The 27,711-nt window shown below is 36.4% G+C and overlaps 1 protein-coding gene and 1 long non-coding RNA gene across 5 annotated transcripts in view; both read right to left on the bottom strand.

The window, feature by feature from the left end:
• The window catches only part of LOC107698050 (uncharacterized), a 60,926-nt gene that overhangs the window by 1,045 nt on the left and 32,170 nt on the right, over positions 1 to 27,711 (bottom strand). For all 4 annotated transcript variants that reach the window (XR_001635302.1, XR_001635301.1, XR_001635300.1 and 1 more), the window contains 2 exons: positions 24,460 to 24,570; positions 5,386 to 5,477 (listed from right to left, as the gene is read on the bottom strand). This is a non-coding gene — a long non-coding RNA (uncharacterized LOC107698050). The remainder of the gene's footprint in view (positions 1 to 5,385; positions 5,478 to 24,459; positions 24,571 to 27,711) is intronic.
• sox2 (SRY-box transcription factor 2) lies at positions 25,418 to 27,092 on the bottom strand. Its single transcript, XM_016498964.1, has one exon. The coding sequence runs from the start codon at positions 26,726 to 26,728 to the stop codon at positions 25,781 to 25,783; it is 948 nt and encodes a 315-aa protein (XP_016354450.1). The 5' UTR covers positions 26,729 to 27,092; the 3' UTR covers positions 25,418 to 25,780.

Here is a 27,711-nt window from a genome sequence, read left to right on the forward strand (position 1 = left end):
ACCAATCACTCCAGTTATTTGCGTTTAAAAGGCCATAGTTTAGACTGCAAACACTAGTTTGGGTCCAATCTTCCTGATGGAGGGGTGGAGGTCAGTTGGTCAAAGTGACGGATGTTGTGTGTGTGAAGATGCAAAAAGCACCATCGAAAACAAGCACGAATGATCACAAACAATTATCATTTATTTATTAATATAACGTAAAGCCACTCGAAAGGAAAACAATTCAACAAGGAGTCTATATTTCCTCTCAAAAGACTCTCTCTGGAGTGTGTTTAGCAAATTACAGACCCTGGAATTTTCTCATAATTGGCCATTTTATCATTTTGTTACAGGGAGCTTATTCTGAAGGGGCTCCCAATATGATTTATGAAATACAATTAAGTGTGAATTCTTTCAGCGCCTCATTGCTGGGCTGCAGCACGGCGCGTATCTGCCGCACTACATTGAAATAATAAGTAAATACCGTTAAGTAATTGGAAAAACAGTCATGAATGGGAAGAACATGTGACCGAGAAGGGAAAATTGTGGGTGGATTGTGGATTTATTCCCCCCTCCCAATAAATATTCCAGTGGCTTCCCTCCCATCATCTCTATTTTTAAAGTGGAGAGCGAAACGGTCTCCAACTGATAGAGAAACTCATTTCGTAGAGCGTGTTCAAAGAGATACGCCTGCTGCGGAGATTGAACGCTCTCCACGAGCCAGTTCCTCTTTGTCAAACAAAAGACGCTAATGACGTTGATCTCTTTCCAGGCCAAATTGCTTAGTTAAGATTAGCACAATTTTGGTTGGTCAGAAAAGGACTGTTCATTTCCGTGTAGCTATAAACAGTACGTTAATATTGCATACAAATAATCAGTGAGAAAAGAATTGAATAATTCCATAGGAATTAAATGACAGTCAAGCAATGTTTTATTCTGTTATTAGTGGAGTTTGCTAAAGTATGCATGTTGCAATACATATTGGTCAATTAGTAAAGTTCAACTTAACTCATTCTGCTACAGACGTGAATGATACAATCAGCTTGTTGAATTCATTTTCATAAAATGGCAGAATTCTATATCGAGAGACTTTGCTGTGGGTTCTTTTGACTTAACTACCCACAACTAACCTGTCAAACTCCCAGAAAACACTCAAAACACCCTAGCAACTGCATAGCAATGCACTAATAATCGTTCGTAACACCTTAGTAACCGCATAACAATGACCTAGCAACCACCCACAACACCCTAGTATGACGGTAAGACGTTTTACATGGCCTCACACTCACATTTACTTCAAATAATGTTACGTTTATAATAATATATGTAAATATACATTTTATGAGTTCAAATGAATGCTATTTTAGTATCATTAAGATACTATTATACTTTTGATAAAATTGCATTTTTACAATTAAGTTTTGAAAGATATTTTTGAATATTGTTATTTTTTATATTTTCCATTTTCATTTTCATTTAAACTTTAAATTAATTTGACTTTTTTTATATTTAGTTTAAATTTTAGTAATTTCTTGTGTTTTTGTCATTTTTATTTATTTATTTTAAACATGTCTGTATTTTTATACATTTATCTATATATTTATATTTATTTTTACATTAATTCTTTAGAAATGTTACTTTGCAAATAGCTGAAATAAACAGCTTTTATTTCAAGCTGTAATTTTATTTATTTATTTTTAGTTTTCATTTTAGTTTACAATAATCCTGATCCAAATTATCATTATTTAGATAATTCAATAAACCAACAAACAAACTGTAGGAGACTATATTTCTCTGTCTATTAATTAAAATAAGTGACCCTGGAGCACAAAAGCAGTCTTAAGTCGCTGGGGTATATTTGTAGCAATAGCAAAAAATACATTGTATGGGTCAAAATTATCGATTTTTCTTTTATGCCAAAAATCATTAGGATATTAAGTAAAGATCATGTTCCATGAAAATATTTTGTAAATTTCCTACCATAATATATCAAAACTTAATTTCTGATTAGTAATATGCATTGCTAAGAACTTAATTTTAACAACTTTAAAGGCGATTTTCTCAATATTTTGATTTTTTTGCTCCCTCAGATTCCAGATTTTCAAATAGTTGTATCTCAGCCAAATATTGTACTATCCTAACAAACCATACATCAATGGAAAGATTATTTATTCAGCTTTCAATTTAAACAAAATTGACCCTTGACTGGTTTTGTGGTCCAAGGTCACATATGACAAAACACAGTTTCCCATCATTCTTTAGGCTTTGAGCGCAACCTTACAACACACAGACACTCTCGGAAGTCTAGTGACAAAGTATGGTACATGTTCAACAGCTGTCCAAAAGAGAGGACAGTTATAAACTACACTTTTGTTCACTTTTCTCTCTCTTCCTCCTCTAGAAATATGGAGGCAATGCCTTGAGGCTTTCCAGTCCCCATTGTGAGGACTGCCAGTTCTGTTTGGGCTCATTGTTCTCGTCTAATCAGCCATGGCAAATGTGGAGCCCTCCAGCTCATTACGTATTCACACTCAGAAGTGACCATGAGAAGTTTTCGGAGGCCCAGCCCCGGCTATTTAGTTTAAATTTTAGTAATTTCTTGTGTTTTTGTCATTTTTATTTATTTATTTTAAACATGTCTGTATTTTTATACATTTATCTATATATTTATATTTATTTTTACATTAATTCTTTAGAAATGTTACTTTGCAAATAGCTGAAATAAACAGCTTTTATTTCAAGCTGTAATTTTATTTATTTATTTTTAGTTTTCATTTTAGTTTACAATAATCCTGATCCAAATTATCATTATTTAGATAATTCAATAAACCAACAAACAAACTGTAGGAGACTATATTTCTCTGTCTATTAATTAAAATAAGTGACCCTGGAGCACAAAAGCAGTCTTAAGTCGCTGGGGTATATTTGTAGCAATAGCAAAAAATACATTGTATGGGTCAAAATTATCGATTTTTCTTTTATGCCAAAAATCATTAGGATATTAAGTAAAGATCATGTTCCATGAAAATATTTTGTAAATTTCCTACCATAATATATCAAAACTTAATTTCTGATTAGTAATATGCATTGCTAAGAACTTAATTTTAACAACTTTAAAGGCGATTTTCTCAATATTTTGATTTTTTTGCTCCCTCAGATTCCAGATTTTCAAATAGTTGTATCTCAGCCAAATATTGTACTATCCTAACAAACCATACATCAATGGAAAGATTATTTATTCAGCTTTCAATTTAAACAAAATTGACCCTTGACTGGTTTTGTGGTCCAAGGTCACATATGACAAAACACAGTTTCCCATCATTCTTTAGGCTTTGAGCGCAACCTTACAACACACAGACACTCTCGGAAGTCTAGTGACAAAGTATGGTACATGTTCAACAGCTGTCCAAAAGAGAGGACAGTTATAAACTACACTTTTGTTCACTTTTCTCTCTCTTCCTCCTCTAGAAATATGGAGGCAATGCCTTGAGGCTTTCCAGTCCCCATTGTGAGGACTGCCAGTTCTGTTTGGGCTCATTGTTCTCGTCTAATCAGCCATGGCAAATGTGGAGCCCTCCAGCTCATTACGTATTCACACTCAGAAGTGACCATGAGAAGTTTTCGGAGGCCCAGCCCGGCATGGGCTGATGAATTACCTGCCTAGACGACACCTAGTGAATCTGCGCCGTTGCCGTGGCAGTGCTCTCTGATGGGACCATCGACTCATCGCTCATCCCGGTGGTCAAACAAGCGCCCCCTCCTTCCCCAGTTCCAACCAGCTTGAGTTTCACTATTGCCGACTCGTCTTTCAGCACCTCTGCCCCCCTTCCACACACTCTATGCTCTGTTTACAAACTCCTGCTAACGATGGCCGCCCTGACGAGCTTATACAAGGCCTGTTGGCAGTATTGTCTGACATTTATACTTCATGCACCAAGACCGAATGTGATATCAAACACTGAAGAATATAATATTCCTTAGACTTTCTTAACAGATAAAAGTTAATCTTGCGTAAAAGCTCATCTACCGTCTTGTCTACAGCAGTGGATCTTAACTGCATAGTTGGGACCTCAAAATGGGTCTCAAATGTGTTCTGATGGCAGACAGAAGGGAAAACGATGCTAAATCAAATCATACAATGCAGCTAACCACATAATTGGGTGTAGTTAGGATAAATAAATAATTTTGGTAAGGGAAAACACTTTCCTTATCTTTTGTTGCTGATGCACATTTGTGAGGTTATTGGGTAAGTAATGGACGAACAACAATGTCCATGATAAAGAAATGTTTTAAAAATCTAGTTAAAATGCATGTGCCAAGTTCTTTCAAATATATTGTATTCATTTTGGTTATTTCTAGTATTATTAATAACTACGTTATTACTTTTTATTTGATGGTTACAGTACATTTTCTGAGTGTACACATATTAGTCATTAGGTAAAAAGTAAGATATTTATGAATGTTTATTTCTATTATATCATTTCCTGATTTTTTTTTTTCAGTGACGATTTTTATTTTATTTTATTTTATTTTATTTTATTTTATTTTATTTTATTTTATTTTATTTTATTTTATTTGTTTTGTTTTGTTTTGTTTTGTTTTGTTTTGTTTTGCTTTGTTTTTTGTTTTGTTTTTGCATTGCATTGCATTTTATTGCAATATCAGGAATTTATCACCCTGACATGTTTTACTTTATAACCCAGAACATTTCTAAATACATTTTAAAGAGGTGTAGGTAAGTCATTATATATATATATATTAATGTATTTTTTGAATAGATAGGACAAAAACATTTAGTCACATCATTGCTCTAATGCCAACATGAAAATTCAACTCAGACTAAATTAAATATGGGTTAAATACAGGATAAATATATGGTCTGTGCTGACCACAATTTGTTGTGTGAAGTGACATTTACACTGTCAGAAAAAGTTATGTGCAAAATGTGTACCTTTATGGGAACAACAATTTGTCACTGATGAAGAGTCCTTTGAAGGACAAATTTGTACCCCGAAAATGTGCAGATTAGGTCTAGAGTAGTAATATGTAATCTTAAGGTACTACTATAAACCTTATAGGGGTAGATAAGGTACAAAGTTGTCTCTTTAAGGGTAACTGGGACAAGGGACAAGCTGTTGTACCCCTTTTTTCTGAGAATGTAGAAATCAACAGTTTACTTTTGCATGATAAACAATGTTAGAACTTTGTTTCTCTTGAAGCAAAATCAGTTGAGAACCGCCTATTTAATGCACCAGCTTTAGAAAATCACCTGCATATTTGTGGCTCTAGAGGTTGTTCAGGAGTTGGACAGGTTCTGTGACCACTGGGAACTTATTTTAGTGAGTAGTAGGGGGCGGCGGCTACCAGCTGTATGGGTTAACGTGACAATAATTTGAGTTGACTCACCCATCCCGTTCTCTAATCCCCTGGATATACTGCACTCATACAGGTGTCCACACAATCCAATTATCACCGCCATGCTTGAGTAGAAAAAAATACTAGAAAAAAAAAGAGGAGGGAAAAATCAAGTCAAACATCTACTGTCATTCAACTTTGCCAAGTATGCATGTACAGTAGTATTGCTGTAGACCGTAGAGGCATGTCTACTGTTGTTTTGAAATCTATTAATGCATATTTACATGCTTGCAGTAATTTATGAATGGGTAGTCTGGTAGTCGAGTAGCTAGCAAGTTTTTCTGATCTGTGCTTTGAGAAAACCACCTTCCTTTTGAATACCACGCTTGTGGCACACTTTTGTGTACAGGTGAAACTGATACCAACTTCCCTTTCGTTTTATTGCCTCATTTCCATTACTGACATGTGACACTCAACAAAACACTGCAACAATGCAGGGAGCCACAATCACAGGTGCATTCACGGAAAATCTCATCCGCCCATCTCACGACTCACGACCTGTAGAGCACGGCTGAAAGCGACAGTGTCCCCCCACTGGTTTGGTTACTAAAAGAATGGCAGTGGGCTGATTTTCAAGCATGTAATGTGCTTTCTTTCTTTCTTTCTTTCTCCTCCTGCTGTTGTTGAAGGAGGGGGCATGTGTTTCCTTCCCTGTAGGATCCCACTGTTTGGCCCCCTATAGGGACAAAGACCCTTAGATAGAGGCTATGCCTTTTGGTACACTCCCCCTTCGAGGATCATGTCGAGGACTGCGGGAGGAAGTGTGAGAGATAGCTTCCTGAGCCAGCATCCAGCATGTGGGCTAAAGTCGGCTGGAAGACCCTCTCGACAGATGGAGTCAATCCCACTTCCCCCTTGGATTCAATAATCCAACTTTCTCCTAAAACTCTTCCCTCAAACGTTTCCTTATAGTCCTCAATGGATCTTTGGATGTGATTCAGGAGTGAAGCTGCTCTCTCGTGTTGACTTTTATTCTGACCTTCTGAAGTCATTTGTCATTAGAGCCTTGTGTGTTTGAATTGTGGCTTACTGTATATCTCGCCCATTCTTTTAGCCGTCTTATACTCATATCCCCGTATAGTCCAAAGTAAACCAAAGTATCATTAATTATTAGAAAACAATGGGATGTATGGCCCCAATCACAATGGTCCTTGGAGAAGCTAACAACTGTATAAGCAAATATGAGTCTTAATTGTTCTGCGCTAAACTGCCATGAGCTCAGTTAATGACAGCAAATATCCTTATGGGAGTTCTGTTTGAGTCCCCGCAAATTTGGTATAACTCTGCAAATATAAATTCACGTCTCTCCGGATGAGTTTAGGATGAGGTTTAGCTGCTTAGCTACAGCAAGTAAAGTTGCTTAAAAGTGGCAAAAGTAGCAATAGCTTGTTTGGCAACAGATTCCAAAAATGCCCATTGTATTGAATGCCATTGTTCCTAGGCTATATTTACCAATGCACAGGGTCAATACTCCATCAGTTTAAAAGGTTAGAAAAAGGAACTTTATAAAGCAGCAAACAGTGGTTGGGAAAGAAAGGAAATAGTTCACAAGGACTTGCCACATTCCAATAAGTTAGTACTTGCCCCCCTCAGACAGTTACTGACAGGAAGTTGAGAAGCAGTCACAATGGCCCACCATGATCCAGCAAAGACACCCCAAACCGACAGGGTTGCTACAGCCGTCACCCTAGAAATGCATTCAAATGTCAGCATCCTTGAGGACATGTGTTCCTCTTGAAGCACCTCTGGAATTCACTCAACTGTATGAAAAATTCACTCAACTGTTGAAAAATTTGGGGATGAGGAATTGGCTTCTATTCATGGATTCCACAATGCATCTGGTTTGTGTGTCTCTAGAAGAGAGAATGTAAGAATTCAGTGATGAGGAGGCCATTGTAATGGAAGGTGTGAGTTGGATATGAGAACAGGAACGTATTTACTATTTAATAGGTTATGGGTAAACTAACCAGCTCTAACAACCGTAAAGTGTAGAAAGATAGCTTTTCCATATCCACATCTGGCTCATCAAATTGCTTCTATTGGTCATATATACATATATATATATATATATATATATATACCATACCATTCCGAAGTATGGGCTAAATAAGTTTGTCAATAATAAGTCAATAAAATTAATTTTTTTTCATGTTTTTGAAAGATGTATTTTATGCTCACAGTAAACAATAAAAACAATACATTTAAAATAACTGTCTTCTATGTGAATATATGTAAAAATGTAATTTATTTCTGTGATCAAAGCTGAATTTTGAGCATCATTACTCCAGTCTTCAGTTATCCTTCACAAATCATTCTAATATGCTGATTTGCTGCTCAAGAAACATTTCTGATTATTATTATTATTATCGTTGCTAAAAAGAGTTATGCTGCTTTATGTTTTAATATTTTTGTTGATTTTATTTTTCAAAAGTATTTGATGAACAAAATTCAAAAGAACAGTACTCATTTGAAATACATTTTTGTAACATTATAAATGTTTTTACCATCACTTGTGATCAATTTAATGCACCCTTGCTGAATGATAACAAAAAATAAATAAATACAAATCTTACTCCAAACTTGAATGTATTGTGAATGTACAAAGAACGTATTTGAGTGTATATATTATTGAGTGTGTATATGTATCGCATGAAAAGAATTAAGTCTGTTTATTCTATTTTCTTTATTGTTATTGTTATAAGTTTCCATTTTTGGCATTATTTGACAATTACATGATCATTAATGACAGGCCATTTAAAAATCAATCAGCATACATTCAAGGCAATGAAACAAACTCTCTCATGGTGTATAAATATTTACAATTTAAACTATTACGGATAATTAAGTAAAAACAAATAATTGTTCAAAATTTATAATTTTATCATAATCTAAATATTGTATAATCCTTATTTTAGCATAACAGTAATAACATTTTGTGGCAGGAAATGTGCTTAATTGTCATATAAATGCAAATAAATAAATAAATAATTGAAAGACGAAATACATTTTTGTGGACAAGCTCTTTTATAGGTTTGGTCAGCTTTACGACCAACTATTGCTGCGAATTATGCAGCCTAGTTTTTAGCAAAAAGTTAAGTATCACAACAACCCTTGAATTGTTTGTTTTCCAGCTGACATAAATGGAACTAGTCTAAAAAAGAAGCTATGTCAGTTTTGCTGTCCCTCTTGAACACCGTATTTTTCATCATTTAGTCAAAAGGAAGGCCTTGTTTGCTCCCCCAAGACAAACCTCTATTGGAATCTCTGTTGAATCACAGAGCGCTCGTACACAGTTTCGCCTTTTGACAAAGTTTAGGGCCGCAGAGAAAGAGCCGCCTTGTGTGAGGCTTCACAGTACAGCTGGCCTGCTTTCCTCCAGTAGTTTATTAGACACGGGCTCTTAATGAATGGGAGCCGCTGTTACAGTAAGTGACAATTACTCGACTTATCTTGCTCGCCACCAGCGATCTCACATATCCAACATGGCCATCATAATTCCTGCCATCATAAAGAGGGCTTGTTGGGCACTGGCAGCATCCACAATACGCGTCCTTCAGAGTCAGTTCATGCCATCTCTGACTGTGTTTTCTGAGTTTATTGGGGTACAGTAGCGTGAGGCTTCATCGCGGATGGGAGAAACTTACAGAGGGATGCAAATAAACAGGTCCAAGTAGGGTTAAGCCCTTTACAAACGACATGAGCGGAAACTGCACAGCCCTGGCACTCCTACGGCGGCCATCTCTTGTTTCTAATTGCTTAGACAAAAAGAAAAGGAATGAAATGCAACCGGTAAACATTGCGACGGCATGAGTCAATCAGGTCTGGGAAGGTCTCTTGGTCTACTGCTGTGATCTATTGTCATACCTCAAGTATTAAAATGCTTGATATATTCTAAAGATGACCCCTTAGTGTTATTCAAATCTGCATTTAATCGCAAAAACAAATTCTGCTATTATTTATCACCCTTCGTGTCACTTCAATCCCGCATGCTGTTATTATGCAAGTATGCAAGTTCATGACTATGTCAAGCTCCAATAATGACAAAAAAAACATCATAAAAAGTGCATAAAAGACCTTTAATCTAAACATACAGTGGAAAAATGTTCACTCTAAATTGCTAGTAAATTTCACAAACAATTACTCAGAAATAGCATGTAACACATTGAATTAAACATAGTGGAATAGTATTTTCTTTTTATAACTTCTTTTTATTTACAACTTTGAATAATTACATTTTTTTTACTGCATAGAAGCAATGAGGTTTCAGAGCTTTGGCCCGAAAGGAACCTAATTGTTCAACAAAAATGAAAAAATAAATAAATTAATTAATTTGAATGAACAACACAAATTTTCCTCATACAAAGCTATTGTGTAGGTTTTACTTTGTAACAATTTTCACTTAGAAATTGCTAGTAAATTTCACAAATACAAAGAAACAGCAACTAGCACATTGCATATATATTTTTTTTTTTAAGTAGAAAGACTGAAATAATATTTCCTTGTAAAATGTAGTCCACTTTGTAGTCCACTAATCTTTTTTTTACAGAGTACAAGAAATGAGATGTCAGAGCTTTGCCTGAAAGGAAAGCAATTGTTCAACAAAATAAAATAAAAAAAAATAATAATAAAAATTCCTCATACAAAGCAATCTTTGGACTTGTACTGATTGTATTTTTGGTGTAGGATTTCCAAAGAAACAGCGAGGAGCACATTGAATTAAACGTGAATGTTTGATGCAGAAAGCCTAAAAATTGTATTTTGTAATAAAACATACTCCAATAATCTTGGAAAAATCTTTTTTACAGTGTACTTTTACAGTCACTATGAACTGTTTTTGTATGGAAAAGATGTGCATAATAAGTCTTTTTGTGTTTCAAATAGTAACAGAGGACAGGTTTGGGTGAGTAAATTTCATTTTCATGCTTAACTATTCCTGTAAAGCGAACTTAATGGATTTGAGGAAACGTTCCTGTAAATCTGCCTCTGGTCTGGCGGCATATTAACTGTAATTCTGCCTTCTCACCATTAGAAATCTTCATTCAGTGTGTAATCCTGATTTGCAAGTAAAAACACGAGAGGCTTTGGTCTGTCAGAGCGGCAGTATTAGACAAACAAAGGTGTGTGTGTGTCACGTTTGAATTCGCAAATTCTGTTAACATTTCAACCTGCGGATGAGAAATTAATAAAAGGCACGCATACCCGTCTGCGATGACATAACACCTGTGTTTTTGATTTTGTTTTTATATTGTATTTTGAGAGGAATGAAAATAGTTTGTGCTTGACATTACATTCCAAAACATTTTTTTTGAGCAGTGAGTTTGCTGATATCATGGGGTCAGCGGGTCCAGATCCCCCACCTCTCCCTCTTCCAAATTTGATCTCTGTTTCTTTTCTGATAATTTGCAACAACCTGTCGTTAAAGAGCTTAGCCTAAAATTACTTTTCATTAATTAATTTTATTAATTTATTTTATTTTATTTGTCAAAAAATGTATATCCCTGAATTAACCAAAAAGTACAAAGTACAAAAGTAAATTATTTTTACACAAAATAAAAAAAAAACGTTTGCACGTGTATCATATTTTATACATACACACACACACACACTTACAGTATACAGTGCTGTGAAAAAGTGTTGGCCCCCTTCCTGATTTCTTATTTTGTTGCATGTTTGTCACACTTTAATGTTTCAGATCATCAAACAAATTTAAATATTAAACAAAGATAATGCAAGTAAATACAAAATGCAGTTTTTAAATGATGATTTCATTTATTAAGGAAAAAAAGCTGTCCAAACCTACGTGGCCCTACGTGAAAAATTAATTTTCCCCTCCTGTTAAATCATGAAAGAACTGTGATTAACCACATTATTTTAGAAAGCTGAGTTAAATTTCACTAGCCACACCCAGGCCTGATTACTGCCAGACCTGTTGAATCAAGAAATCACTTAAATAGAACCTGTCTGACAAAGTGAAGCATGCTTAAATAGCAACACATTATGCCGCGATCTAAAGAAATTCAAGAACAGATGAGAATCAAAACAGTTGACATGTATCAGTCTGGAAAGGATTATAAAGCCATTTCTAAGGCTTTGGGACTCCAGCGAACCATGGTCAGAGCCATTATCCACAAATTGAGAAAACTTGGAACAGAATCTTTTAAGTGTGACAAATATGCAAAAAATATAAAAATCAGGAAGGGGGCCAACACCTTTTCACACCACTGTACATGTATGTATGACTACTTTCATAAAATGCATATTAATATCTAACCTATTGTCACTAATTTTTCAATAATATGTGTTAGTAGTACGATGATGATATTTAAATGATGACGATATTTAGTTTTATGATCAAAGCTCGGTATTTCCAAAACATATAATGCAATGCAATATTGATAATTGAGAGATTAAATAAATAAAGATTTCACAGCAAAAATACACAAAGCACAAGCGGAAGGTGGACATTTCTAGAATTACACTAAAAGGACTTTTACTTGATAATATATATATAAACAAAATCAGCTAAATGTTTTGATATATGTATATATATATATCAAAACATGTAGCTGATTTTGTGCACAATCATGTTGATCATTCAGAGGCCTTAAAATCAAATGATACAGTAGCTTTATAGGGTTAAGGGCATCAGTAACATCTACACTTCATTTCACATTTTACAGTGTACCATAAAAAGTCAGGATTTTGCATGTTTTACAAATAGACAGAGAAATGTGTTATTATTTGCTATGAATTATCGCTATCATAAATTATTACTCATGAGCTACCAATGTACAGTCATGGAACTGCTGCCTACACATGAAAATACACATGGCCTTAGAAGGCCAAAATCGAATCCAAAACCCATAGCCTGTACTAACAACACTCTGATTTAATATTATCAAATGAATAGACACATGCTAAAAAACCCAATAATGTAGACCTATGAGAACGCTATATATTTTATATATACTTTCATTTAGTGAAAATTTATTGTGTTAATGTGTGTGTCTGTATATCATCACACACAACTTTTCCATCGATGTTCGCCTGAACTTAGATCAGTCATTATAGCTGTAAAAATGGAATCTCAGATATATTAATGTTTGTAACATCAACAGCCATTGAGGTGTGAAAATGGAAGGCCACATTTCCATTTACTCACAACCTTGGAGAAATTTTTACACAAAACACTTTCACCCGGGAAATGTGCCGGCGAAGGCCACGCAGCGAAACATGGGTTTTACTCTATTGGCACGGCTAATGAATCTAAAAATGGTGGCAAAGGTGACATTATGCTGAAGTAAACAAGCCTACATACTCACACACCCAGCAAACATTCAGTCACTCACTCACTTCAGCCACGAACAAGTGTGACGCTGTAATAACAGCTTGAACTCCTAACAAGAGTAAAGACAAGCATGCGAGACGCTCTGCACCCATGCTATGAGTATATCACCGTTCACTTCTGTCATAACCACACCGACAATCACACACTCTGGGCTTTCTGAGTATTATCTCCGAAGAATAGCAGAAAGGCCTTTTTTCCCAAGAGTTTCCAAGGGGTCCAATGTTTCAGAGCAGTGTTTCCCAATTTTTTTCCAGCGTTGATATGACAAGAGTGGGATGATACCAGCTCTTATACCCATCGTCGAAGCTGCACTCAGATGCAATCAAACACAATCAGCACCAGTCTGGCAGGAGTTTGCCACACTGCTCACTCTCTCGCTGAGTGGCCAGCAGACAGCCTCAGTCTGTTAAACGTGACAGATGGAATCGGCCCCCGAGAGAAGAGATCTGCGTGGTGAGTCAGTCCTTTGATCACACCGTCTCCCCTGTGACCGGCCCAAATCATTTCAGATCACCCAACAGGTTGACTCAGATTGTCAGGGCCACATGTAGTTTGGCCTTGTTGAAAGTGAGTAGACGTGGGTCCTCCATCTCAATGTGAGATCATATTGGCTATGTTATGTTGAGCTGCGTTGTGTTTCGATATGTTACGCAACGGTATGTCGTCACTATTCAAACTGACGAACCTACTTACATTATAATAGATTCTAGTCAGGGCAGCCATATTTAATTTTTGGCGGGAATGAGAACGAGGCTGTGAGGGACTGAAGTACAGTTGTTTAACAGTGTATCGATTGTTCAGCTGACGAAGCATGTTTCCGAAAAAACTTTCAGTGAGATAAAAACTCCATAAAATAGTTTTGAAAGTTGTGAGTTGCGAAAATGACAGGATCTAGGATCTTTATACAGCGCGTGTCTTTGTAAAGACTGTAAAGGGGCATTCACACGACACCATTTTCAACTAAAAATTGACTTTTTATGCGTTTTGGCCATTTATTTACATGACAATGGCGTTTTGGGGGCCTGAAAACTCAAACTTTTGAAAACGGGTTTCAAAGTGCAAGTTTTTGAAAACGAAAGCATTATCATCTCAGTGTAACAACTACAAAAACATTAATTTGTGAAAACAGGGATGCATGTGCATGCGTATTATGTATTCGTGTAGCATTTCTTTACAAAGTGGTATCGCCACCTACTGGTCTGGCATGAGTAATACAGCGTGTTTAGTTATTTCTGTGTGAACGGCGATCGTTTTGATAACATTGTCATCTGAAAGCGAAATTTGTAAAAATTGCAAAGAAAAATCTTCTGTTTTTAGTAAATCGTTGTCAAGTAAACATACCCTAAGTGTGTCCCTCACAGCCTAGTTTTCATCCGCGTTAAACTCAATATGGCACCAAATCCTGGCTAAGGTCTACTGGAAAAACCCTATACCTTTCATAAAACCACCTAAAGTGGTTTTTAAATCAAACATCATGTTAAATTACATTACACTATGCTGTGCTAAAACTTAAACATTGCAGTTTAATGAATTCAATCTCTACTGTTCAACTCACTCTCAACGCAATTCCTAACTATTTTTCATGTTTTGGTGCAGTAGTGGCTAATTCATATGAATCATACTGGTGAAATCTCATTCGTACATCTGCTTACTCCCCACTAGCAGTTATGTTTAGGCGAGGACCTTCATGCTTACGTTTTTATAAAAATCATTCGTTTCTGTGTGAATATGAATTCATACGAAATTGCCACCTTGTAAAATAGTTAGAGATCTTGGCACAGTACATTTACATCTGTCATTATACAAACTTAAAAAGAAAAAGGAATATTCCAGATTCAATACAAATTGACATAATGTTAATTACCACATAAATAATGTACACTTGTCTAAACCAAAACTGAGGTAATGGTTAAGCTCTTACAATGGAAGTCCAACATTTTTGAGGATTTAAAGGCAGAAATGTGGAGCTTATGATTTTTCCATACACACACATATATATATATATATATATATATTTATTTTATTTTATTTTTTTATTTTTTTTTATATAAGCATGAGTTGGGTTAGTCATTCACATACTTTTTACAGTTTTAGACATTACATTGTCATGGCAACAAAGTTGTAAACCTGGATATATAACGTTACAAATAAAAGAATAGTAAGTGTTTTTTTCCACAGTAAAATCATGTTAACACACATATTGTGAAGCACTTACAATGATATCCAAGTCCAAAATATTCAATGATTTGAAAGCTGATATGTGAAGTCATTCTCATATATATTTTTTACGGTCATTTTACTTTGTTACGCTGTCATGGTAACAAAGTTGTAAAACTGGATATAAAGTCACACATAAAAGGTAAGCAGTTTTTCCACACTAGAATCATGTGAACACATATATTGTTTACGTCTTGTGCCTATACTATTGAAACGGTGAGTATTTTTACATTAACAGATTGGCCCCTTAACTTTCATTGTAAGTGTCTCACTGTAACCCAGATTTTTTTATTTTATCTGCCGTTTAACCCAGAATATTCCTTTAAGTACTGCAGTTTGCAACCTTTTAATTGGTGTAAAACCAATTTCACCACATTTCACAACAACGACTAAACATCAGCCCCAAAGCAACACATCAAACCTTTTGTATTTGAACAACTTGTTGAGCTATTCAGACTCAGACACTGAAGTTTCCTGACATTGTTCCTGAGTCAATGAAGTTTGTACGGCCGCAGACTTGTTCAGCAGCTCTTCTCCGAACCGTTCCAATGTTTAATAAGGTTTTAATGACCACTTCTAAAATGCAGCCCATCGCTGAAGAGATGCTCTCTCCACCCGCCCCCTCTCTCTTTACTCTCAGAGCCGCAAATCTGTCAGGCCCAGCTAAATTCTCACCCAGGTTGTCAACCGTGCTTCTCCAAGACAGGGTCACGGGGTTAAAATCGATTTCACAGGCCACCTGGAGAGCCTAGGCTGCAAACTGACTCAAAAAATTTATATCAGCCTTAGAATTGCCTACCACCCAGGGTTAGGTTGAGCTAGCGCTCCCCCAAAGAGTCCCAGGCTCAACAGAAGTTGGCACAGGCAGAGGCTGGGGTTGTTGACCCTGCAAGCTGACCTCTTCAAACTTCAACTGAATTGTTCTGGCAGTTTCCACGGTGACAGGCCACTCCAAGCTTATCCTGCTTAGGCTGAAAAGGGGCGCAAACTTTACTATAATCTGCCGAGCCATGATACAAAAGTTCAGAAAAAGAGACTAAAAACATCAATGATTTAAAACATTGTATTAATAAGAATCGAATTATTAAATCCAACACAAATCAGGTTTTTCCAAACCTCTCCAAGTTCGGTATTCCAAACTTGGTAAACAATTCGCCAAAAATTGGGCTATTCAGATCATATTTCAGCTGTCACAGTGAGCTTCATTTCAACCCTGGTTTCTTTTCCCAGCTTGAGAACTTTTATTTGGTCATGCACTTTTATTGAGAACCGAGACATGAGATTAAGAAAAGCATTTGTACATTTCCTGTTTCATGGAATCTTAACCCATGCATGGGCATTCATTAACCCTGCAACAAAGCCTTCATTAATGTCTCGCCTCTTAAGCCGTATGTGGGTCTCATGAAATGGACCATGAATTAATCTAATCTACAGTTACACTGATTCCATGTTAAGAGGAAGCCACACAAAATACACAATTATCGATCATGCATTTTAGAGTTGACGTGTCATTTCACATATCTGGCTGACCAAATATGGAGTCATTATCTCTAAGTTATAAGACGGATGATGTGATATGATATAGTAAAAGTGTACAGCACAAGCTGTCATTACACATTAATCTTTAAGTTATGAACTTCATAATGTGTTGGCAGGTGCAATTTCAAAAGCTGCTAATCTGTGTCATGTCATGTTCGGTTTCTGTTAAGAAAGCAATAGAACATAAAAAGCCCTCTGCGCTGGTTTGTCCTCTAATATTTAGATCAGACAGATAAATAATGAATATATATATATATATATATATATATATACCATTTTGCTAAAATTGTATATTTAATTAAATGAATTCATTTATTATACATAAACATTTCGGTAACACTTTACTTAAAGCCTTTATCTATAATGCATTGAAATGTTTTTTAATGCATTAATTATGCCTTGCATTGTATGACCTCATTGCATCAATGCATTGCATGACCTCATGAATAATTATAACCACAGTTATGACAAATTATAACACTTACCTATTCATTTTTACACCTTTAGAAAGTATAATGCATTCAAACAAATTAAAAACAAACCTTCAAATATTATAATGCATTTTAACTTTGGTTACAATTATTTATGAGAAGTTGTATTGCATTACAATGTACATTATGAATGTCTCTATAATGCATTATACATAAAGGCTTTAAGTAAATTCTAAACAGAAAACATAAGTTTCACTGAAAAAAAATGGTAACCTGAAAATGGTAACATCTAAGATAACTTATTTTATGCATGCCAAAAATATTATTTAATATCAATGAATCAACCTAAATACATGAATTTATACCAACAAAACTGCATTTTATGAGTTAAATCAAGTAGAAGTAGCTCTTTAAGTTAACAAATGCAGGTCATTACTTTTTACAAAGTGTTAACTTACAGTGTTCATACTGGTGTAGTTATAGATATAAATAGTATTAAATTATACTAATAAGCAAGCTACTTCATATGCAATTATTTCTTGAAAATCTTGTAATTACACATCGTTATACTTATTGATAAAGCAATTAATTATAGCCTACATACATACATGAATTGAGTATAACATGCAAAGCGCTACCAGTAAATCAATCGCAAATAAAATGATACTTCAGGCTTTGTTTGGATACAATTGCTCAGGGGGAACCCAGAACTTGGGTTGTTGGCAGATAATGCCATAACTGCCCACCAACTGTTGCATGTTTTAATGGGACTCGCTGTGTTTCTTATGGTAACTGGGCGGGCTGAGCGCAAAGACAGTGAAATCTCATCCTGCGACTAGATTGGCTCTTCAGAGGGAGATGTCATTTGGCTGAGCTCTGATCTCCTCGATAGCGAGATAGGCACCTGGTTCAAATGGTCTGCCTGTTCCCTAGTCACTCGATCGGCGTGTGAACTCTCTTATTTACAATCAAATGCCCTGACCGAACAGCACACACTTCAGCATCTCCCGTATCACCCCATACGAGCAACAACACCCTCTTTTAGCTCACACCACGCGTTTGATCACACCACCTTATTGGTTGGATTTTTTAGATGTAAACCACTGTGGGAAATTTTAAGCGTAGGCTACATTGGAATACGGGTCAAGAATCTCGTTAAATTTTGCTCGTTCAGTACTAGTGGTCAGAACCTTTTTAAAGGTTTGATTTTAATTTTAGAAGCATTAAATATAGTTAAGACATGACGCTCATTTTTTTTCTGTCTGCAAGTTCATCAACAGTACGTAGAGACACATTTCATACAAAAATATAAATAAATGAAAATACATACACGTGTTCTCTAATGACTAACGATATAGGCTAATTTCTAAATGACAAGTTATGTTGATATATTTGCGGGCCATAAATTGAAAGGTGGTGTAACTGTCCCAAAACAAGAGCGAGAGAGAGAGAGAGAGAGAGAGCAAAGTAGCCTATTATTTAAAATAAAAATAAAAAACGGTTAAGCAATTTTGATTTAAGATATATTGATTTTAATATATTTTAATCATTTAATGTGGTATAACCAAGGCAGCCACTTTGTTATCGCTCATGTCAGAGTAAAACAAACGCATTACTTCATATTGAAAAATCATAATATGTTAAAAAAAATTACCTTGAAAATATCATTTGGAAATAATTATATGGCCGTATATTATTCAGGCTATTCAAAGTGCAAAGAAAGTTGAGCTAATATAGCCTATTTTAGTAGCTACCTTTTGATTGACGGTTACACCACTTGACAATTTTAGTCATTAAAATCGAATTTGTTTTAGAACATCGTTTAAACCTTTTTCAACTATGTATGAAACAAGATTTGTCCTTTTTATAATCTCGGACAACTTTTTCATTGACCAATATGCAAATTGCATTACATATCTGTGTGATCACGAGCATTCGTTTTATGGTGTTTGAAACGAACAAAATCGTGCGCTAAAAATAATATGCATAATCTGGAAGTGTCCTATGGTCGCAGTGCTTTTGTTTGCTCCAAACGTGTGTCCTGTCCTTAGAATGCTTCAAGCATTACATTCCGTCACTTACAAGGAACGCTCGAGTAGCTCTTTGAGTCTGAATGTAAGAGAAAAAAAACCCTTTATATTCCAGCGGGGTCTCTGACGAGAGCACAGGGGCCATTCAAAGATTTAGACCCACTAACCACACTTGAGAATTAATTAGACTCATGCAAGATAGGCATGTGGTGACCTAAAATGCGAAGCGTCGATTTTTTTTTAGGTCTGTATTTGCATCATATAGACACATTTGAGGACTGTGGCTCATTGAAATGTCATGCATATTAAGATTAAAATTAACGGAAAATAAAGAATGCACTTCTAACAAAACGTCCTTTTCGATTCCTTCTTAATAATCATTTGATTTAAAAGTAAACGGTGGGATCGCTATCAAATTAACTGTATCAGCATTGAAATATAAAGTTTAAATTCTGTATTTTGTTTACTTAACGTTCAAACAATGACACCCTTAAATAATGAGCTCTTGATAAAGGCCTAATTACGAATTCGAATCGAATCTCCAGCCTATTCGATTCAACGACTCGAATCAAAAGCGAAAGTCTTGGGGAGTCCACGGCATGTAGATACCTTTAGGGCAGGAAGAGCCACAGAGATGTGAACATTTTGAGAAAATTAGTTGTCAACAAGCCCACGCGTTCCATTCAGATGACACGGGGGTGACCAGAGAAACATAATGGGCCGGCTGAGGGGCCCATTCAACGTCCAGACAAACCCTTTCTTCTGAAAGCACACATACGTCTGGTTGATCCAAAACTGAGAAGAGAAATGAGCTCTGGGAATATTCCCAAAACATTCTCATTTCCTTGTCCAATCCATGATTTCATCAATCCACTTTAGATCCTCAATAGCTTCAGCTTCTTAGAAATTTCGAAATCAAGGCTAACTTTGTCAACAAAAATAGTGTGACTGGCGACGAATATGGTCTTTTTAAGTAGGATGGCCCAGTTGCTTTTAGTGTCATTGATCAACATAGATACTATGTACGAGTGAAGCTTGAAATTGGCGGAATGAAGAGAACAATGCTCTGCTGTTTGTGAGGGTCAGCTAATGACAACCTCCTAGCAGCCCCCAAACCTAATGCTAAATACCTAATAATAAAAAAAACAAAATACTGATTTCACATGCAGAAGATCATCCATGCAAAAAGTGTGTCACAGATATTCACCTGATGGCATTTCCTATGGGAAACACAACGAATATGTTTTGAATAGGTTATTGTGTTTGATGAGGACTGAATAAAATCTTGAAGAAAGAGAGTTGATGCGTTTCCTTTCCACTTCCTTGCGGCGCTTTAATTCGCAGCGCGATCCTCATATCGTTTACATCAAAAACAACACGCGTTCCACATTTTGTCAAGCTTTATTTTCGCTAAACATTTTTTTCTGAGCTTTGAAAAGCTTTCCAAAACATTTTAACCAAAAGTAATTGACCTGTTTAAATTAAACGTGTTGCATGTTTATCGCTTTTGCCGCTACGAACAAAAAGAACAAAGTCGCTCTAAATCGTGTAAATGTTTAAAATCCGAACGAACGAAAAGCGCTATTTAGAATTGTATAGCCTATGCGATTTTAATAAGGCACGCATAAATGAGTCAAAATTGGTAGATAATTACTATTTTATTTAATTATATTTTGAACAAATATACTGATCTGCGCAACTGATCTGCTGTATAAAAGCAGAGATTGCTCCTCGTGTGGAATGAAATACTCGCACCTCAGCTTTGCATATGGTCAACCTTGTTGCTCCGCATAATGATTCAGGACAGAAACACATGATGGACTGGTGCCATTTGTTGCAGACTGACAGATGTGAGCTGCTTGCATAGATTGATCTGTATTGTCCGATCCGTTAGGAGCAATTAGAAAAGAAAAAAGCGCGCATAAACTGTATAATTACAACAGCTCATAATTCTTGAATTTGAATATTTGTAGAATCTAGTATGAAAACCACAGGTGAGCAAGATAATGACAAACCAGAACAACTGTCCAAATACATGTTTCATTGATACATTGATCATATAAACATTTATTTTCTTACTCTAAAGATCTGGCTTGCATTATTCTGCATATGTCTGTCGGATCCAATCCAGAGTTATCAATAAAGAGATGCTGGTTTGCATTGATGTTGAGAAAAAAGAACTAATTATCCACGGTTATACTGCCATTAATCACGTGTGATATCTCAAATTAATAACAAAACAGTTTAAGTCGCCATCAAAATCTTTTTTTTTTCCCCTTCAGGTTTGATAAATGCAGCAAAGCAGCTGATGTATAAACAAGCACCAGACAATACAAACAAATATATGAACATATAATTGCATGCAAACAATAAAAAGGTGTGTGCACTTTACTAGTATCTTTGTACAGTTTTATGGGATAAAGAGGGTTTTTTCATAAATATTATTGAGAGAAAACAAGTCTTACATTTGCAAACAAGAAGGATCTTACTAAAAAGTAACTTTGCACAACAAAGACTCTGACAAGAAGAAAAAAAAAAGCACTGGCATGCGTGCATATGATGACAAGCAGTTGTCAGAATCTGGCTGAATTGGAGTTGAGTGCCAAATTCTTCAACGGGATCTTGGTTCGAATTATGACAGACTGTACAGTGATATTAAATGAGAGTTTTATTTGAATCCCTTCGATTTCAAAAACGACTGCCAAACAATAGACAAATGTACACGAACGCACACAAATCTGTATAGCGTTGTTAAAATTACTTGATTTAACCTAATGAATTAAATCAACATCAAAGGAAAACATCTGCTTTCACGCTTCATATAAACGCACTTGTTGGATTCCAGAAAATAAATTACATTCATCAAAAGTCGAAGTAGGCAAAAAAAAAAAACGCCGCTGTGTTTTGTCAGGTTCGGTTCGGACCGGCCGAGGCGCGAGACTGATGTGGTGCTGGCTGACAGTGTGTGGTCTTATTGAGACCCCCATCCCCCTGTTTCCCTGCACCTGCACTGGGTCATTCACCCAATGAGAGACATCTCTCACAGTTCTCAATTCAGCCCATCTCACAGTGCTCGGGCCCCCTCCATCACTGGCCCCCTCCCGCAAAAACCGCCACAAGAAACAACTTATTACTTTCTCCAAGTAGTTTGCGCCTTTCTCCACCCACTTACTATCAGCGCCAGCAGACAGCAAATTACAAACACAAAGACACATGCGAAGCATGGATGTTTACATTTAATGTGTTTGATATATGCTCTTTGTAGAATTAAAATAAATAGACGCTATTAATTACTAACGCTGATAATTATTTGCTATTGCTAATATGATAATTATAAGCCTACTAATAATATCATGAAGATTAAGTGATGATTAAATCTTAATAAAATCAATAATTATGATATATTGTACTAATAATAACAACAACGACAACAGCAAATCAATACTATAACCATATTTATTGTTTTTATTATTACGTGTATACTTATTTGTTATTAGTAGTAGTTGCACTAATTGCAGAATTGTATTTGAGGTTTATCCTTTGGCTGCTTTAGACAGTCACATATCTGTAATCCTCATTTCAACTAACATTTGCTCATAATATAATGAAATTGGCATTGTCAAGACTTGTTTTGCCGAGCCAAATCATTCTAAACTACATTTTGAAGGATGAGCTTTGGCGCTCTTTGAGGCCTTCATGGAAGAACACTTCGTAAGTATTCAAAAACATAGCCCGTGTTACTGTCATCTGGGATGAAATGCTAAAAAGTTCACATTTCAGCCATAGATCTAATTGTATTCAGCTTTCTGTGGAAAGGTTCCTCTCCGATGGGTTAAACGAGAGAGTCTGGAGTAAAGTCCTCCAGCGCTTACCACCTGTTGCTCCACAGATATCAACATCAGTTTCTGCGGGTCAGGCCATCCCATATATTACAATAAAACTGCTATTCAACAAAAAACACACGACTTTCTAAACAAAACAAAAAAGTGTCAGTTCGTAAAATAGCCAGGCAATATATATCACACACGACAGCTAAAGCAACTCTTTCCATGCTGTTATGTTTAAACAGAATTCACCTCGCGTCCCCAAAGGACCTCAAACTGCTTCAAATCAGATGATCAGAATCAGATGATGTGATTATTAATTCGTGTCATTCGATGTCTTATATTATATATTATATCAACATAATCCCAAACACCGCAGCAGTTTAACATTAAACACTCCGTTGTTGTTTTTCTGCCTAAACGCGCAAATATTATTTTACACAACTGTGTTTTTGAGTGCATATGTCTAGCATCAATAGTCCATGATAAAACGTTTTGTAAATCAGCATTTTTCAGCTGTCACTCTTAAGAAAATGACTAAAAAAGCGGCAGATTGTGGTTCTTCAATAGCACAATCATTTTGGTGTTAAATAGCCTTTTTTTGGATTACACAAGAAGGTACTTTTTGAAAGGTACAGGTGTAAAGAACCTTAAACCTGATCACAGCGAACATTTCAGCAAACACTTTCTTTAGATACTGAATTATCGGCTACTTCGATAAGGAACGCTTTTAGATGCATGTTCAGTCCACTCACATCCAGACTTAAATTCCCACTTTATCAAACCGATTCAGCCATTACAACTAATGCCTCCGCTTGTATAAATAATGGATTCAAGCAGTGCTCCCTGACCCTTTGAGAGTCCGGCAGGGACACGTTTGTCGGAATGAGCCCTCGTCAAATATTCATTTAGCGCTTAATGTGAGCCCTTCTCCCCCGAGACCCGCTGTAATAGATGCCTCAGCGCCCTGGCAAGAAACAGCACTAATCTACCGGCACAGAGCAGCAAAATATTCCAACACACTTCAGCCTTTAAACTCCATACATCCACACAGTTCACCTTCAGCATCTTATCTTCAGCTTGATTTCAAGTAAGCGACACTGGCTGACAAACAGCAGCAGCATGTTCTCTGTGCCCTGCGGCTCTAACTGTGTCAAACGCTAAACCGGTATTTTAATGCATTAATGTTAATGTAAACGCAAAGCCTGTGGGCCTGTGAAGTGCATAAGTGATTGGAGAAACGCTTGATAGTTTACTGCTATTTGTTATTCATTCAGCATGACGCCAAATGTAATTTTCAGCGAGTGACAGTGTCATACTGTAAACGTTTTATTATTATTATTATAAAAAAATCAATATGCATCTAATGTATGTTGACGTTTGAGAATATATTTTTAAAATACAATATTACAGAATTATAAGCTATAATATCATACATATGATATATTTTACAGGTTAAAATATAACGAGGTAAATGTTATTTATTAATGTATAATAAACTATTAGTGCTATTAAATTACAGAGAATTAAAAAACGCAACTCTAAATATTATAAATGATGAATCTTCAAAAAAAAAAAAAAGAAAAACTTGCGCGCACAAAAAATAACTGAATGTGCGTTATAAAGTCTTGCACTCATATAAAAATAGCTAATAAGAAATAAAGTTAAGTGACTACCTTGACGTGCGTCTTCATTTCATTTGGGCCGTTTTATCTCCCCAAGCAGAGCAGAGATTTACAGGCAAGAAACTTAAACGCTGTGGGTGTCGCTCACAGTCCTCGTTTCCACTACAAAAATAGAAACGGTGTTAACTTTATGCTTACTAAATTTAAATAACATCTAACATTTCATTTGTTTGAATCAAACCCCAATAAACACACCGTCATAATTCTGCACATGCAATTGCAATATACTTACTTTAGAAGAGCTGCACCCATGTGTCTGTGTGTCATCTTATTCAGACAAATTCATGCAATAATGCACTGTTTATGTAAAATTTTGTTTGAGTTAGAGATTGTGAATGCATACTACGTAATTAATAAGTGACAATAATAATAATAAGTGACAATTAATTTGGAATCTATAAATAGGATAATTAGATAAGAAAGGCAAACATCAGATTCAGATAGCAACCCAAGTGTTAAAACAAAATCAAAACCAGAAACAATTTCAAATATCCAAATTTCAAAAATTTATTAATTTCAAACTGCATATTGAAAAAAAAAAAACTCAGATTGTAACTGTTATAATGTTATTAGTTAAAATATATACATGGAGCGTTGGCAACTGCGTACAGGCCACATCTTACAACTACGAAAAATGAAAGTTTTTAAAATAAAAACTTAAAATATCACAGAAAATGTACAGAAAATGTACAAACCATGAGAAAATAAAGAACACAAACTTCATATACCTAACAGATGACGAGTGGGAGACTGAAAGTATAAAATAAAATAAAAGCTCTAACCTGTGAGAGTGCCACTGTTTGTTCTCTCATTTAGAACTTAATAATAATAATTAATATAATAACGGTTTATTACTATGTACCTTCATTGAGAAACTCTTTTTATCCCGTTCTTTCAGCGTTGGCAGAATTTTGAAGCATACACTGAAGTAAACACCAGTTGTGCCATCTTTTTTGCCTTTTATAAAAAACGTAACTTCCTGCTGTTTACAAACATTACATCTGGATGTTATTATGTGTCTTTGATAAATACTGTACAAAAGTCGATTGCAATAATAAAACATTTGATTCTCTCTCCCCCGTTTCAGCTTTCCAAATCTCATACACCTTCTGGAATAAAAAAAAAAGAGAGAACAGAACAGAACAGAACAGAAAAGAAAAAGAACAACAGAACGAAAAACTGTGTGGAGTTCCTACCGTTCCATTTTAAATAGAAAGCAAACGTTTGTGTTCTTTCCTTGAGTTCTATACAACTTTTCCCTCCCCAAAGTGTTCTGTACAAAAATAGTCCAAAGGAGTGTAGAAAAGTTTATTTACATATGCGATAAGGGAATCGTGCCGTTAATCGTCGTGCCGGGCACAGGTGCGCTCTGGTAGTGTTGGGACATGTGCAGTCTGCTCTGGGCACTCTGATCCTGGACCTCCGCCCCGGGCAGGTACATACTGATCATGTCCCGCAGGTCCCCCGTTTGACACTGTCCGGCCCGGGAGTGAGAGGACGACGTGACCACCGGCGGACTCGAACTGGACTCGGACTTGACCACCGAGCCCATGGAGCCCAGCGTCATTCCCGGCGTGCTTTGCTGCGAATAGGACATGCTGTAGGTGGGCGATCCGTTCATGTAGGTCTGCGAGTTGGTCATGGAGTTGTACTGGAGCGCACTCATGTCGTAGCGGTGCATGGGCTGCATCTGCGCCGTGTTGTGCGCGTTCAGTCCCGGGTGCTGCGGGTAACCCAGCTGCTCCTGCATCATGCCGTAGCCTCCGTTGGTCCAGCCGTTCATGTGGGCATAACTGTCCATCCTCTGGTTGACCCCAGCGCCCAACCCGGCCCCTACACCCACACCGGCGCCCATGCCGTTGCCGCCCGGCGCCAGAAGTCCGCCCGGCAGGGTGTACTTGTCCTTCTTCATGAGGGTCTTGGTTTTCCTCCGGGGTCTGTATTTGTAATCCGGGTGTTCCTTCATGTGGAGAGCCCGAAGGCGCTTGGCTTCGTCGATGAACGGCCGCTTCTCGCTCTCGGACAGAAGTTTCCACTCGGCCCCGAGTCGCTTGCTTATTTCCGAATTGTGCATTTTGGGGTTCTCCTGTGCCATTTTCCTCCTCTGGCCCCGCGACCACACCATGAAGGCGTTCATGGGTCTCTTGACCCGGTCCGGGCTGTTTTTCTGGTTGTTTCCCGAAGAGTTGGTGTTCCCCGTGCCCCCCGTGTTCGGCTGAGGCGCCGGGGGTTTCAGCTCGGTTTCCATCATGTTGTACATTTAAAACGATTTCGTGAAAGTCTTCCCCACCAGAAGTAAATACAAAAACACGCCAAAAAGTCCAAAGTGCAGGCTGCTGAAGTTACCTTACCAGTTCTGGTAACTTTGCTGAGGAGGTAAGCGCTCTTAGGTCCTGTTGTGCCCACAAACTTCTTTTCTTAGTCTTGAAGAATCAACACAAACTCGGTTTCCCTCCTCGCCAGAGCCCTTGTCAACTCCTGATACTTTTTGAACAAGTTAATAGACAACCATTCATAGAGCGACTGTCAGCGAATATAAATGGATTTGTCGCTGACCAATCAGAGCGCGTCTGCTCCCTCAGCCAAGACTGTGTGTCTCTTTGATTTGCATAAAGGGGCGGGGTTACGGGCGGTCAGCAGTGCAGCGCTGAGCCACAGAGCCACAGGCAGCACTTCTCCACCAATGAACACTGCGAGTGTGTGTGTGTGTGTGTGTGTGTGTGTGTGTGTGTGTGTGTTATCAGAGCAAGAACTTACTAAAGTGAGAATATTTCACACAAATGACTGTCTAATCATACTATATTACAAGGACATGTGATTTTGAGATCCTGAAACGAAACATTGGAATACATTTGAAAGTTCTGCTTTTGCTGTATAAATCTGGATTAGTCACTTTGTTTTTCTTTTTTTTCTTTTTTTAGTACATACATATGTTAACGTCTACTTTAACAGTTTAAAAAGGACTGTTAAAACATTGAAAAATAAAATTAAAAACACATTTTTTAGTAAAAGTTCATCATGTAATGTTTTATAATATTAGCCTACAAGCTTTTGTTTGCATATCGCTCGTGAATAAGACGTGTAGGCCTACGGAAGTGTGTTAAGTACAAATGTAACCTACAATATTTCTTTTCGTTATTAAAGTTATTATTAGTTTTGTGATTACTCGCGGTTGTTATTTGTAGTATTAGCATATGTTAACATATTTAATAAACAATTGCAATACTCGTGTGCGTACTTCAA

This window comes from Sinocyclocheilus anshuiensis, unplaced genomic scaffold (genome assembly GCF_001515605.1).
Source record: "Sinocyclocheilus anshuiensis isolate Anshui unplaced genomic scaffold, SAMN03320099.WGS_v1.1 scaffold1501, whole genome shotgun sequence".
NCBI lineage: Eukaryota > Metazoa > Chordata > Actinopteri > Cypriniformes > Cyprinidae > Sinocyclocheilus > Sinocyclocheilus anshuiensis.

What these genes read in the sequence shown, in the direction of transcription:
- sox2 (XM_016498964.1), bottom strand. Translation starts at nt 26,728, where the DNA reads ATGTACAACATGATGGAAACCGAGCTGAAACCCCCGGCGCCTCAGCCG.